General features: G+C 40.3%; 1 protein-coding gene across 1 annotated transcript; it reads left to right on the forward strand.

Annotated features, from left to right (window-relative positions):
- Nucleotides 1-6,763: 6,763 nt before the first annotated feature.
- LOC139958825 (melatonin receptor type 1A-like) lies at nucleotides 6,764-15,200 on the forward strand. The gene is made up of 2 exons (XM_071956193.1): nucleotides 6,764-7,286; nucleotides 11,692-15,200. The coding sequence occupies exon 2, from the start codon at nucleotides 11,835-11,837 to the stop codon at nucleotides 12,891-12,893; it is 1,059 nt and encodes a 352-aa protein (XP_071812294.1). The 5' UTR covers nucleotides 6,764-7,286; nucleotides 11,692-11,834; the 3' UTR covers nucleotides 12,894-15,200.

Below are 15,200 nucleotides of genomic sequence, written 5' to 3' on the forward strand. Positions count from 1 at the left end.
ATCGAACGCGTTGGTCTATTTGGTCGCAGGTTTTCTACTATTACTATACTCAGAGAAGGTGGATAGGAACAACACGAAAGTTAGTTTAACGGTATTTTACCAATTAAATGACATTAGCGTTTTCAAAGACATTGTATAAAATATATCTAACGTGAAAATGGACAAAGTTTTGACCATTTTATGTATGAATGTATTTTAGATCCTCCTGCAAGCAGGAACTCGCGAAGAAGCCTCATTGGCTTATCAAAGCCGCAAGCTGACCGAAGTCAATCTCTTACATTCATATTTAAAGGCCATGATTATGGATTGTCAATTGTCAACAACTCTGTAACTGGACGACATACATTAATCGTGTAGTGACTCTAACCGGGGACCTTATGATTGGAAGGCACCGGCGTTAACCACTGCCAACACTCCTATAAATTGGGAGAACACTTTTATACATTGGGAGAACAGCTAAAAGAATGATTTTATTCAGAGTTTTCAAATACAATAACTGCGGCTAACACGATGAGTATGTCGTAATCACTCAAATAGGCATTAGAAGTCATGAAAATAGCTGTAACTGCCATCAAACTCCATGAATGATATACCATTTTACAAGTGTTTTCTTAGTTTTAGTTTTAGTTTAATATATGAATAAACATTAGCTAATTATGCACACTGATGATGTAAAGGGGGAGTGACTGCCTAACTTCTGTTATGTTACTCCTTTGTTTTTACAACCTTCGTTTCAAGGACACTGAACACGTACATTTTTGTGGCATCAGGCGATTTTTGGAAATATTTTATTGTCTTATTCGGAAAGGGGACTGTGAAATATTTTCGCATGGTCACTATAGCTAAATATTTTGCATGCACATGTCTAGTCAATGTACCTCAATTTTATGGTTTATGTTTGTAAACTTAATTAATGACAGTTTACTGACTTCACCGACTTAATTGCCAAAATGTGTGCCCGTTAAAAAAACGTTGTTTGTTTATTAACCTTGATGATAATAAAAAAAAACTCAAGTTTTATTTTAGCTTCTTGGGAGGTATTCAAGGTCTCCCATCTTTCACAGTCCGTGAAAATTATAGTCTGGAATTGTGTGGTTGACTTTGTTTTACTTTAGTTTGCTTATACCGCTTAAAAAATGCCAACATGCCCTAGGAAAACATAGAAAGCCGCATCGAACAGTCGTAAGACTGCTCTGGCCCCAGCTTGAACTACATTTAGGGGATCATGGGATGTGTATAATTGGCTGGCCCACGGTAAAAACAAAGGGAATTGATATTCCAAAGAAAAAATGTAAAAATAACTAATGATATTTTGCTTTACATTCTTATATTAGATCAATCGATTGTGTTTCATGTGTCGTATTGTATATGCTGCATTCTCGCTGTCCTCACTGAAAATGTCAGTTTTACACTAAATTATGTCACACTTCTTGCAGTATTTGGGGAATATATAAGCATGGAAAACATTGTAATCTGTCTTGTGCAGAAATATGAACAAACGTTGGCTCCGTTTGTTGAGCTTGTTTCGCGGATAAATCGGAATAATCACTCGTACTGCAGTGTTATATCATTTGCCAAAGAAAAGCCTATATATGCTACCGGATGCAAGGTGTTATACCAACACATGGCAAAGATGTTAGTGGTACTTAAAGTTATATAACGAAGTCTGAAATTCAATAAACAAAAACATATGGCTCGGAGCAAATAAAAGAGAGATAAAAAACATGGTCTATATAACCCCATCTTGCATCCGATGGTGAGTTTATCACTTTATTCGAAACAGTATATGACGCACTAGAATTTGTGACGTCATATATGAAGGAGTACAATCAAACACCAAGCCGAGTCCTCGCGCTTTCCCGTCACCCAACTGACTTATTTCTTATTTTTTTTTATTTTAAAGATAAGCAAAAGTAACTATATGGTCCATGTTTATGGTATCAGATATTATCTCGCGATAACTCCAGTTTTCAAGAGTGGAATGAGCAATGAAGCTGGGAATTGGATCAAGGAAAGCCCTGCTTTGCAAAGTTATCATTTGTGCTTTAAAGATTTTAAGCAATGGTCCCAAATTTTAACAGGCTAAAAATTGCTATAGAAGTTTGCAAAAGTACTTTCCTGTAGAGTCTCTGAGCTTCCAAAATAGTCCAAACCATAGGCGTAGGAGCCCAATTTGATCGGGGGGGGGGGGGGAGGCTGTAACGACTTGCCCGAAAAATATAACCACAATTTTTCGGGCGTGTTCAACGTCGTTATGTACATAGCATATAGGATTGCATCGGTTATTGCATCGCATGCCAGTCACATACATTCATTTGTCGTTTTATTACCCTTCCATATTTGGTTATTATTTTTGGGCAAATCGTTACAACAATAATGATAATAATAATATAAGTTTAACCATTGAAAAACACATTGCAATTTATATTTCTTTCAGTAGGTGCCCGAAAAAAATATTTGGTTGGTGGCTGCAGCGCCCCCAGCTCCCCGCCTCCTACGCCTATGGTCCTAACCTTTGAGTATTATTAAACATAAACAATTTAATATCTTAGTGCGTATATATACCTATGCATAGGCTACTCTTAGATATGCAGTAGAAAATGCTTGTTTGAGTATATATGGTGACCATTATTGACTGTCTATTTGGGAGTACAAAAACTGATGCCTTTTGAAATCAAATTAAGGTTCTTTTTATTTTTAGTGCGATACTAGCAGGCACACACTGGGTGAAATATTTTCCGATATTTATACTGTGAACAAATATGTGTATGTATATATAGGCACCATTATATAACAATACTGTATATACATTATTGTATATGTCGGCTCGAAGGGTTCACGTAGGTTGTACAAAAAAAGGGGGCCTAAAATGATCTAATGCAATGCTTGTGTTGGCACAATTCTAACCTAAATCATTGTTTCTTCTGTATTCACGTGAAAGAGCGGCATAAATGAAAATGCAGATAATGTGAAAATATGTAGGATGGAAGGTCATATATAACGCATCTTTTAAATTCTTTGGTTAAATGTGGATATTACTCCTAACGAGCAGAGGGACATATTTGGGGTTCAGTATATGCTACTGAACAGTTTGCTCCTCTTCAAGCTCAAAATCTAAATTGTCATGATATGGAAATTTGCAGATGCCGTGAAAGGCCACGCCCTCAGCTATCACGTGGTGAGGTAGGATACGCCAGTTGAAAACTTCTATCTTAGCTTTAGCGTGCGGACTTGAATGTGACGAACCTATAGTGTGTAAGTCAATGGAACGATTTAATCATGGTAGGACACCTGTAAGTTGGAGATATCGTTGCGTGTATACGCGACAGAAAAATTGCGCGAAATTTTATGCGCATTCGCATAGTTGAAGGTTATAACTGAAGAAAATATACAATGTGTTTCTTGTCAGTTTCTCATGCATGTATAATATATTCTGTAAGACTTCGACTTTGTTATTCCTTTCCAAGTGGACACAAGCCCAATAATCTTCGTGAAGAACAACTTCCCTCAAACAGCTAAGTACACTCTTGCTTTGCTGGGAGATATCCTAGTGAACCGTGCCTGGTAGCCGTCATTTTGTAAATTTGCGATGTCATAGTGCCACTAAGACCTGAACTACTTCCTTTCCATTTGCTCAACATATTTTCAAGGTAAAATGTTTACAGTGTTGATACTAAAAACCAGTGCCATCGTTTAGGTCATGATGAGAGGTTTAATATTTTAGATTCATCATTTGCACAACCCATCTCCATTAGAGAAAATGAAATAAGTAACAGAAATATTGAAGCACATAGTGCTCGATGATGTCATATTTAGACTTGATCAAGTCTTCAACCTTGTGTGTCAAGTTAAGTAACATTAAATATGCGATATCCCAAATGGAATCAGATTTTTCTTAGCTGTTTGGGGGAGGTGTTTTTAACTCTTCCATATAGAATTATAGACCAATCATGACGGTACTTTTAAGAAAGGGCCGCCCAGGAAAGAACCTGGGCACGAAAACCAAACTACTGAACGACTGATCCGCTTCTAACCCCAGTCCCCTTGCATCGGGACTGTGACTGTGTGATCATCATCAGGTGTGCATCACCATTCCCATCGAAAGGTAACAGATACTACACATAATCTTAGCCAAAAGGCCGAGAAGCGAGAAGCGACCAATCATGATGGTTGGATTTGTGTCTCCTTTAAGTACACTATATACTAACATCCTCTTCATTGTGTTTGTAACCCCTTACGTCCGGTAGCACAGACATTCTTTCACTTCACGATGAAGTTATCTCATCGGAAAGTGAACAATTCATTTGCCGAATAAAGCTAGGAAAACACACACACATACACATACAAAGTTGTCGTGAAAAACCTTCATACTGCTACACGTGACAAGCACGAAAATGCATCATTTAGCTTAATAATTAAGTTTGATCTGTTTGCCATCATGCCAAAATGTTTGCATATTCATGAGCAACAAAAGTTCAAATCTATCATTGAAAAGTTATTCGCTCTTTAAACACCCCAACGCCTTGCAGTCTTCCCCTACACCACATCCCCTCTCCACCCCTCACACACAGTGGCGTCACCAGACTTTTCAGTCTGGGGGGGCACAGGGGGGGCACCAGCATTTGATGGGGGGGCACTTAGATGGATACGTATCGCCGTCCTGGGGGAGGAGTCTAAGGGGAGGGGGTGCCCCCCAGGCGCGGCGGAACGGGAAAATTATTGGGAGGGGGGCTAATGTGTAGAGACTATCTAAGCGGAGCGCCACCATCGGTTGGCGCGGAGCGTACAAGAAAATTTTGGGTTTTTCAAACCCCCAGATGGCCGGAAACGGCACTTCCCGAGTGTTTTATGCTGCGAATAGCTAGCCCTAAAATATGGGTCTCAAGCCTGCAATTTCTCAGATTGCACGTAAAAGTCTGTAAAAACATTGTAATTTGTATATTCGATGGTGTTTTAAGAGAGTAGCTATTACTCGTAGTGTACTCGCTAAGACGTTTTTGAGTGTAGTAAGGGGATGTTGGAGAACTGGCTGAAATGAAGCAAGTCATTGGTCTAAGACGAAGTTGTGTTGCGCATACCGGTACTCACACTCACTGCTTCCACTTTTCACGGGGCGTGAAGACGCGGTTGGGGTGACAATGTGGTCTATAGTAAGAGGACGGGCCGAGGGTCCCCCCCCCCCAGCATTTACTAAAATTATTACACCTATATAGTATACGTGTGCATCGGACAGATCGACAAGTATGCATTGAAAAATGGGCAGATGCTCGTTTCAGAGCCTTGGGGGGGGGGGAGGCTTATCATGCATTTTCCCCCTCAACTTTTTCATTGGGGGCTGAGCCCCCCAAGCCCCCCCCCCCCCCGGTTCCACCGCCACTGCCCTCCCTCCCCTTTGGAAAATTTTCGCATACGGAGGATGGGCTAGATGCAAAATGCTGCCACATTTGATGCTAAATTCGATCTGAAGATATCTCCAGAAATTGCTATTTTTGAGGTAATGATTTTAACAAGGCGCAGAATTTTGCAGAGGATATGAACCACATGCTGTCGATATTATGCCTAACCCTATATCAATAGAACCTACATTTGTTGAATTAATGTGTGCATGACCCCCGACTCCTTTCTTGTCCTTCTCGTTTTCGCCCATTATCTATTAAGATGTAACAGGTTTCAGCATCGTTATTGGCTCCTATCAGGGATCTCACCATGCAATCCAAAATTTGATCACACATCGAGTATGGCTCAGTATGCAGGTGTGAACATTCGCCATTTGTTCCTACAAGCATCTGACCTCAAATGACCTCTGCACGCCCTACACAACAGGGTTAATATATGGGTCCACAAATATAGGCAAGTACAGTGCCTGCGGACCCTCACATTCTCACATTTCGTCAGCTCCTAACCTGTCAACCTCAGACCAAGGCAACATATTGCAGTACCCTCCCTTCTCACAGTCATGTAGCTCGCGAAGCGGACGTGTATATCCGCTGGTACGGCGTGAGCACTGACAAATTCAATGTAAATATCGACACCTGTTGTGAAAGCGCGGGTTACGACTTCGATACCCGACGTTCAAGGATAAACTTTTTCATTTTTTCGCAGCTCATTTGAAGAAAATACGAATTACTGCGCTTCTTTGTCCTTATGAAAAACCAACTCAGATGATGGGAGTTGAATATAACAAAATATATATATATATTTTTTTACCAACCCAAATCTCAGATGGGGGGGCACTCGGGGGGGCACTAGGTTTTCCAGGGGGGGCACGTGCCCCCCCTGGCCCCCCCTTGGCGACGCCACTGCTCACACATAGCCTACATCAACCTTGACGCCCTCATTCATTGCCCATCTTCGAAAATAGAATTTATACACGTCACGTCTGCTCGGAATCTTCACAAGTTTAATACAGGCCTGTATGATGCAGTTGCTGCGTTAATTGCAGTTTATTTTGAGTTATACCACAGTTATATTGAGCTACTTAAAAAAGCATGGAAGTATAGCCGCCTATTTCGGTAATATTGCCAAATGGTAAAAACAGCGCTTTATATAACATTGTTTCCTAGAAATTGTTAAGTTTAGCACCTAAAAAATGCCTCATGCATTGTCTTACTGTCATCGCCTTATACCACCCCCCCCCCCGGGGTTGTTATGTTCCCCAGGGACGATGATATGCGGGTATCTACGGCATGATCAGAAATTGATCTTATAATATTTGATTGCTTGTATCATAACCTCAGTTAATGCGTACACACGCATATACATAAACAGTGCCAGTCATCGTGTTATTTCTTTGCAGGAAGGTTACAACTCCATGACGTAAAGGTGGAGATTTTAACTAGATTTAGGTTAAACCTCGCCGTCTGTTTATTGTACAAATTCTTTCAAGGCGAAAGAGGTCGTGCGTAATACACTAACTTCCGGGTCGCTCTTATAAAATGAGAAGGTCATTCTCATTCAACGGAGTGTGTCAGCTCCCTGGTATAAAACACACACAACGTCATATATCAGCTTGAATCAAACAACCAGCTACTCAGACAGAGGGGCACTTGTGAATGTCGAGTGGTACTCAATGAACCTTTAGAAGTCCTGTCAACTTGGTATACGTTACCATTTCAGACCTTTTGTACAGTGTTTGGAATTTTTGTTACCATATGGGTTTACCAGTCTTAAATTGAGCTGGAGAACAATAAGTTGTGGAAAAGTATTGACGTATGTCTGTTCTTCTCTGTCAATTGTTACCTAAATGGTTATCTTGGAACAATTCCCTTCTTTCAGAAGTAGAACTTGTAAGTATTCTTATAGATCTTCTTACGCATTTTGTTTTTGATTTCTTTAGTTGTTGGAATATCTCGTATGTTAGGACTTGAATATTACTTGGCTTCCCTATTAAACTTTATATTCTGAGATTAAGAAGGGAACTGTCAAATAACAGGTCCTTGATAATGACATCGTGAGCCGGATTCGGCTTGAGTTGACATGTAATGAGAAGTAAATCTGTGACGTTGGCACACCAAACAGAGAGGGTCAAAGAAACCATGGAGGTAAAAACTGTTTTTACCTCCATGAAGAAACGTAGGACTTGGAGAGTCAGTAATTAGGAGAGGGAGATAGGTGAGGGTGGCAGGAGAGGGAGGTATAGGAAAGGGAGCCTCAGTAGCGTAATTCCTATGGGCTCGTATACCGTGCTGAGCCGGGGGCCCCAAACAAAAGGGGGCCCGCTATACTGATGCACAGAAAAAGGGTACCGGTATGTTTGCTGCATGAGAAAAAAGCTAGGCTTAGTAAATTCAAGGTCTAAAAATTGGGATTGCATCTGCAATATAATATTCCTTACTTCAGGAATGGAAATGAGCATTTAGTTCATTCATTGAACATATCAGTAATCAATTGTTTCATTACCGTATGTTGTATCTCACTTACAACATGTATCCAGAAGCCGAATTCCTCAATCCTCATTCCATGGTATATAGTTACAAGAAAAACTTCTAGCTATGTTGATAGATTTTGGTTGGTCATTTCTCTTGATGTATTTTAGCATTTAAATATAATTGTAAGCTGGAACAATGTGTAAATGCTAAATGGCCATTCAAATGTTCTAAACCAAGACCCCTGCATTGATCCCGCATAAACCCTTGGACCCATGGGCGTCCACAGGGAGGGGCGGGGCACTTGCCCCCCCCCCTTATGTTCATTACATACGAACCCATAATGCATTACTGAAATTATTGAAAGTCAAAATCCCAAGACATTAGATTTCAAAACAACCGATGTGTAAATGCAACTTGAGACGCCCGTGAAGTGTCTTTTCCGACGATCCATAGGAGATCTAATCGTGGTACGCTCCGCGCCAACCAATGGTGGCGCTCCGCTTAGATAGTATCCAGAGCCGTATATATACGGGCCTCTGATAGTATCAAGTAGTGTGCTACACCTACATGACCTACTGATTCCCCCACCCCCTTGTGAACATTTCGGCGGACGCCCCTTGCTTGGACTTCCTGATAGGGGGCCCCCAGGCTCATCCTTACGCCACTGTAGGGTGGAAGGTAGGGGTGGAAGGTTGGATGAAGAGGATAGAGGGAGCGAGCTAGTGATTCGGAAGGAAAGAGGGAGGGACAAACAGGAAGGATGACAAGAAGAGGGAATGTATTGTGGCGTTGAAAAGGGGTTGGAAGTGGGGGTAAAAAGGATGTAATATTATACACTGTACGTATGACAGCACATTGCATAACATTTTGATATACGATATACCAGATAAAATGGTTCCCTTGTGATAACAGAGAGTTGGATGTTATTTTCACAATATTTCAGCTGTTTTTCATGAGAATGTCACTCCCAATTCCCATGCGTATACCATGCACATTATTTCACCAAACCCTCCGTTAAAAATAAACTAAATTAAGTATGTTTGATGCCACTCCCATGATCCCATCCCGCCAATTCTCCGCGCGAAAAGGTTTCCCCTCAAATTTCACACCACTAACCAAAATTAATAACCGGAAAATGCAGTTTTTGCTGAATTGACTACCCTCTGGTGATACATGTATATGAGAGACATATTGGGATTAGGTACATAAGAGAGAGCTGTTAGTCGCTTTATTTATGCTTTGTTATTTCGTATATTTGTTTATACGCCATGCCGAAATGGCTTTAATAGAGGTCAAACTCTTGAAAGCCTTGTAAACACGATTTGCCCTATTTTATGGCGGTAGAGGTTTGTTCCAATAATGCGATGGGAGGAATCAAACTTGGAAACAAATGCCAAAGCATATCTCGCAATTACGTAAATGAGATGAGAAATGAGGGTAAAACTCTTAAGTCATTATATTACAAGGTTTATGTACTCTCGTTCTTTATGTCTCTCTGTGTTAATACCTTTGATGAACATAGAATAAAATGCTGGTATAGCGCTACGGTATATATGTAGATCAACAAGAACCGTAGAGTACCAAATTACATCCACGAAGAAAGTAATGCCAGGTATATATATGGACAGGGAATCGAATTATATTACGTTGCAGGTCTTTGTAATGGAAATATAGCGCCTTGTATAATTCTGGGAAAAAATGACATAGGTTGATTCAATCGAGAAGAGAAAATATATATACAGATTATATTCTTTCACTCGCGTTAAAAATTTAGTGATATACGTAGGCGTTAACTTGTTGAAACCAAATGAAGAAAGCAACAAGTTTAATAACAAAAAAATCCCAGTGAGAAAACAGGATTGGAGTATATAGGCCTTTTAACGAATTCTGACTCGCGGGATTCGAGTAAGCACGTATCGGACTCAGTCTGCTCTAGACTCGGACTTGCATCCGGGTTATGTTTTTGTACTCTGAACTTGCATCTGGTGGACTCGACTGCAGCCCTGCGTGGGGGGGGGGGGCGGGACGGGGGGGGTAAAACTCAATATAATATAGTGCATTTAGTCATATGAAGCAAGACAGGCAGATTTCACCTTAATTTCTTTGTCACGATGTAAAGATCAAATGAGGGAGAAAATTAATTATGACCTGCATATTCATCGCCAGTCGTGGAACAAACGTCCAGTCAGTAGATCCCAACCTCTTGCATTGGAGTCTGTCCACCCCAGGGCCACATTCCCTCAAGTAAACCCTGTATCCGCCTCTGACCCTTCCATTAACGGCCATGTTCTTACCGTAATCAGTAGGGGAAGTTTGGAATGCCCCCCCCGACACCCCCCCCCCCCCCGCAATTTAGAAAAATTGTGCTGGTTACTGTATGTGGGAGTATTCATCTTGCTGATCTCTCGATCACTGGTATTTACCTAACCACGGAGAGTTGCTTTTAGAGTAGCAGCTCCCTGGTCTAACAATAGAAATTATTCATACCCTCCTCCTATATGTAATAACGCCTTGCCTTGGTCACTAGAGTTCCGTCCTGCTAAATCAAAGTCGAACGGTAACATTACCCTGGTGGTCGTGTGGTATTGTTTCAAGGCTTTTCTCTTAATTTTTTGTTTATAGTCCAAATAAACATGTGTCTTCCATTTCGGCATTGGTCTGTGGGAGTTGTTATGATATCCTAATTTACAACGATCGTTCATTTTGTGAACGTCCTTCACTTCCGTGATACTTTCTATCTCAATATCAGGTCTCTACTGCTATATCAACTGACTTGTCTCTGAGTAGTATGTAGCTGCTATACAAAGGGCCCACTTACCAAACTAGTTCAAAGTACCCCAGTGCCGTATCAATTATTCTGAGAGTTGCTTACGGTTACGAACGTGTGTACATGTATAACAGGCCAAATACTTCCAATATATTGGATCGGCGTGCTGTTGTTTACCCTAGAAAGATGCGTTATTATTCCCTCCGATTTACGAGAGTTTGAGCCGTTGGGGAGGGTTGGGGTGGGGGGTTAAGGCGGTCCGAAATTATTTTGATTGTCACACATTTTATGAATTAAACTTAAATGATATGAGCTCCAATGGTTCAATGAAAGACATAATTTACAATAGCGAGTGACTAAACTTGTCCCATGTTGGAAGAACAGGGATATCATTTGCCCCTTTGGTGCAAATAAAAATTTCATTTTAATCTATGCAAAATGCAACAGAAAGTCATCAATTAATTATTCACATATCGGAAACAAATTAACTGAATTCTGAGACTGATTTTGTTCTTTTACAAATAACATCAATATGTTGAGAGAAAAACTGCAACCCATTAATGCAATGAGCAATGATGTAATTTATTTGATTAGGCCGAAAAAAAGAATTAAGTTATATCAGGGAGCTGCTAGAGTAGCAGATCTCTGGTTATGCACACATTGTAACATCCCACACTTTCGTTTTATCGATGTCTTACCTTGGCTATTTTTGCTTCTGAGATAATTTATAGCTTCCTCATTTTCCATTAAGTCAGCGAATAGCTTTATTTTATGATTATTATTTGTTTTGTATGTGTATGCTACTTTCATAAGTCATTTTGTTGATGCACTGTTTTTCTTTTGTTGTTCATACATATATATATTTTACTGTACTTCATAAAATGTACAGAGTCGGGCTGTATGTAATTGATTTCCTGGCATTAATCACTACATGTATTTGTAGATCTAACAATTGGTGAGGGTATCCATGTTCTTTCCATATTCTTTATTCTTTAAGAATCTTGAAAAGGAAGGAAATTTTTGCTGGAACCAAATTATTTTTCGCTCTTGTTTCAGGGAGGAGAATCAGTCATTTTAGGTGACAACCCGGGGGACCGGCGGCGGATGCATGTTTTTCATTTCAATTCAGTGATAGTCAACCAGTGAACAACAGTGCACCTACCTGACAACAAATAGACCCTTTCAATACCCTTAATACAATGACGTCACAGCCCGAGATTTTCGGTAGCTTTTTACCACCAAAGGACGAGCTAGCAGAAAGACATTTCAAATTCGAAAGCTACACGCAGAGGTGTATCCTAGCAAGTATTTTCATTCTTGTGTTTTTGACTGGAACCATCGGTAACAGTCTGGTGATTTTATCTGTCTTATTTAGCAGAAAGTTGAGAACATTTACCAACGTTTTTGTGGTCAACTTGAGTGCCTCGGATTTGCTCATATGTTGTACGCTCTCTATGAATATAGTGGCATTGCTGAGCCGTGATGGGTTTCCGTTACCAGAGTGGATATGCGCGTGCGCAGCTTTCTTGGCCTTCACAGGAGCAGGGTGTAGCATCTATACCCTTGCCGCTATCGCGTTTAGCCGCTGGGCAGTGATAACGCGCAGCATCAGTACCCAGAGGAGTTGGTTCACGAGCAAGAAATTGGTTGCCATGGTAACATTCACGTGGATCTTTCCAGCTCTGATTGCGTTTCTACCGCCTTATCTTGGGCTAGGGACCCTCGGTTACGCCGAGAAATATGGTACATGCTCGCACAAGACGTCCAACGAACTGTCGGATTATTACTCTCTACTGCAAGGTGTCCTGTTTTATCCCATTCCTTTGGTAATCATTATCGTCTGCTACTATCAGGTGTTTTCATTCGTCAGGTCACACACTAAACATATCATAGATCAGCCAGATATCTCCTCTACCTCTGGCCAAGCTAGTCAAAATCACTTGAACTCTAAAAATCAACTGACGACCAAAGAGAGATTAAGCAAACGACAAATAGAGATCACCAAAAATCTCTTTTATGTGGTTCTGGCCTTCCTCATTTGCATCACACCGTTTGGTGTGAGCTTAATGATCCCACCTAGCGATCCAGTCATTCCTTGGACTTCGGCTTTACTTCTTTTCAATAGCTGTGTGAATCCGATCATTTATGCGACCAAACATCCTAACTTCAAATCGATATTCCGTCAGATAATCACTTGCCGCTGGGCTGAGATTCCAGAACCTTCCCAGTTTCTTAAATTATTGAGATGTGGAAAGTAATGTTCCTTGAAAACTTATCGTGACGACTTAATAACATTCGTGAGTGAAAATACGCGAGAAGAGGGTAACAGTGCCATGGGTGAGAGAACATGATGCAGCGCTTCGTCAAGTATAGTTTCCGTATAGAGGACTCTTCGTATCAGCGTATGGGAAACACGCGCCACCCCATTCGTGTCAAATAAAGAGTGCTAGAACGAAATAAACAGTGTGTGCCGTTATCTCTTATAACAAATGTACATGATATCTTAGAGATACAGTATACAGAAAGACACTGCGGGGCTGTGGGCCTACTTACCGATATAATTGTCTTTTTTTTGTGCGACAGTTGAAGGGGTGACCAACCGTGTGGTCTTCTACTATGCTTCGATATCGAAACTCAGTTCTATTGACATCGCAAATCACGGTACACACTCGCTACAAGATCTAAGTGTACTTTTATGGATATTTAGTGCCATGATATTTCAGCACTGTTAAATGAATGGTGTGCCGTTAGACGCCTCATCTTCATGCTTTACCATAGGCATATACGTTTGAATAAATAGGAGAAGGGAGCATTACATCACATAGAGACTTTCGCATTTCGCAATGTGTTGTTTTGGTCAAAAACCATGCAGAACACGCAGTGTACGTGAAGGCCTTCATGTTGATGCCCAGACTTACCACGTCACAATGACCATGACTATTGAACTTTAACCAACAGATTAGGATGTAATGTATATGCCCAATATGCTGCCAAGTGTTCACATCAGTTAATTTAAGGGGTCGTGGTCCCAGTTATCGAACACCACCATGATGATGTAATTAGTTAGTTAAACAAAGGAAGAGTTTTGCTGATGTTTCCGCTCTTTCTGGAATTCTATATGTTTGGGCTGAAATGTTCTCGTTTAACGTCAACACTTGAAAGACATGCGGAAAGGTTATACCAAACACGGAAGTATTACCCTACTTCCATGGTTCAACACCATAGTATGCAGGATTCATTTGTTTTATCGATTAGGCAACATTGCGCAATTTGCGCTATAACTGTTAACATCTCAATAGAGCAAATAACAAAGAACCGTGTCACCGTAAGACATTTCCTTTCCATAGATGCTACTTCAATTTTTTTTGGTTAAATTCCTTTGAGTGGAAGCTTTTTAGATTATTTTGTTTGCAAAATATCATTCTTCCGTGTTAGGGTTACATGCCCTGCAGGTCCTTATATATGAACTACGTGTATTGTCTTACAGTATATGCTCTCTTAGTGTAGCCAGTCACGCATGCGACATGTCCAAGTGCATCGTTATTCTAGCTTCTATCATTTCAACGCTATAGTTGAAATACAGTACATTCATTTATGACTTCGTGAAAACGAGGTGTAAGGTGATGGGAGGTGGGGTGGGGGTGTGTGGATCGGAGAAGAGGCTGACATAGCACATATACTGATATTTGCAGACATTCCCGAGAGCTGCATATTAACATCGCATACTTAACAGTGCATAAACAGTGAATTAATCCCATAGTGCAGAACATATAAGAGACCTTATCAACGGGGGGGGGGGGGGGGGGTGCATCGCCACGCTATTTTATCATTTGTTGGTGTGCAATAAGAAACACATAGTACTGTGTGCGTGTTTAGTGGTTGGTTTTTGAGTGGTTCATTGATTGGATTCTGGGTGGGGGAGGAGTGGGTTCTCCCCAGCAAGTTGCTGACCAATTACCAATGTGTCAGATAACTCATGTTTGGTATCTATGTTTTTCTCACTTAATCTGATGGGTACTGAAGTTTACTTCCGATTATAGCACAGTATACTATACACACCCAATGTTAGCGCATATACAACATTCTACAAAGACTATTGATGCCAATTTTTTTTAGCGTCTATATTAGCACTTTGATGATGTATTCATTTCTATTCCTTCGACGTATATGTAATTTATTCTGTATTATAGTCTTACATTTCGACTGTCCTGTGATCATTATGTTAACCTATATGGTACCTGTTTACTTTCACTATGTTAAAGCTATACTTTTATTGAAAGTTGCTGGCATCATGCAATATTTTAAGTGTGTCTTGCTTTTATTTAAATTAATTTTATTTTATTGCTTTTGCTTTGAATCAGTTCAATGTAAAATAAAAGTAAACGACTTTGGACAAGATAGTTGATTGACAAGTTTGGTCAAACTTGGGTCAAAAGTAAACCTTATAAGATTATAATAGTAAAAGTTCTTTTTCCCGATGACTATTGATTTCTCATTGTTTATAGTATAAACACTAAATTAAAGTTCAAACAAAGTAAACCACACTTTTAGTTTGTCTTTTGTAT

The sequence above is a fragment of the Apostichopus japonicus genome, chromosome 18 (assembly GCF_037975245.1).
Source record: "Apostichopus japonicus isolate 1M-3 chromosome 18, ASM3797524v1, whole genome shotgun sequence".
NCBI classification, from domain to species: domain Eukaryota; kingdom Metazoa; phylum Echinodermata; class Holothuroidea; order Aspidochirotida; family Stichopodidae; genus Apostichopus; species Apostichopus japonicus.

Bases quoted from the DNA above. Each gene is read 5' to 3' on its own strand.
- LOC139958825 (XM_071956193.1), top strand. From the start codon at position 11,835: ATGACGTCACAGCCCGAGATTTTCGGTAGCTTTTTACCACCAAAGGAC.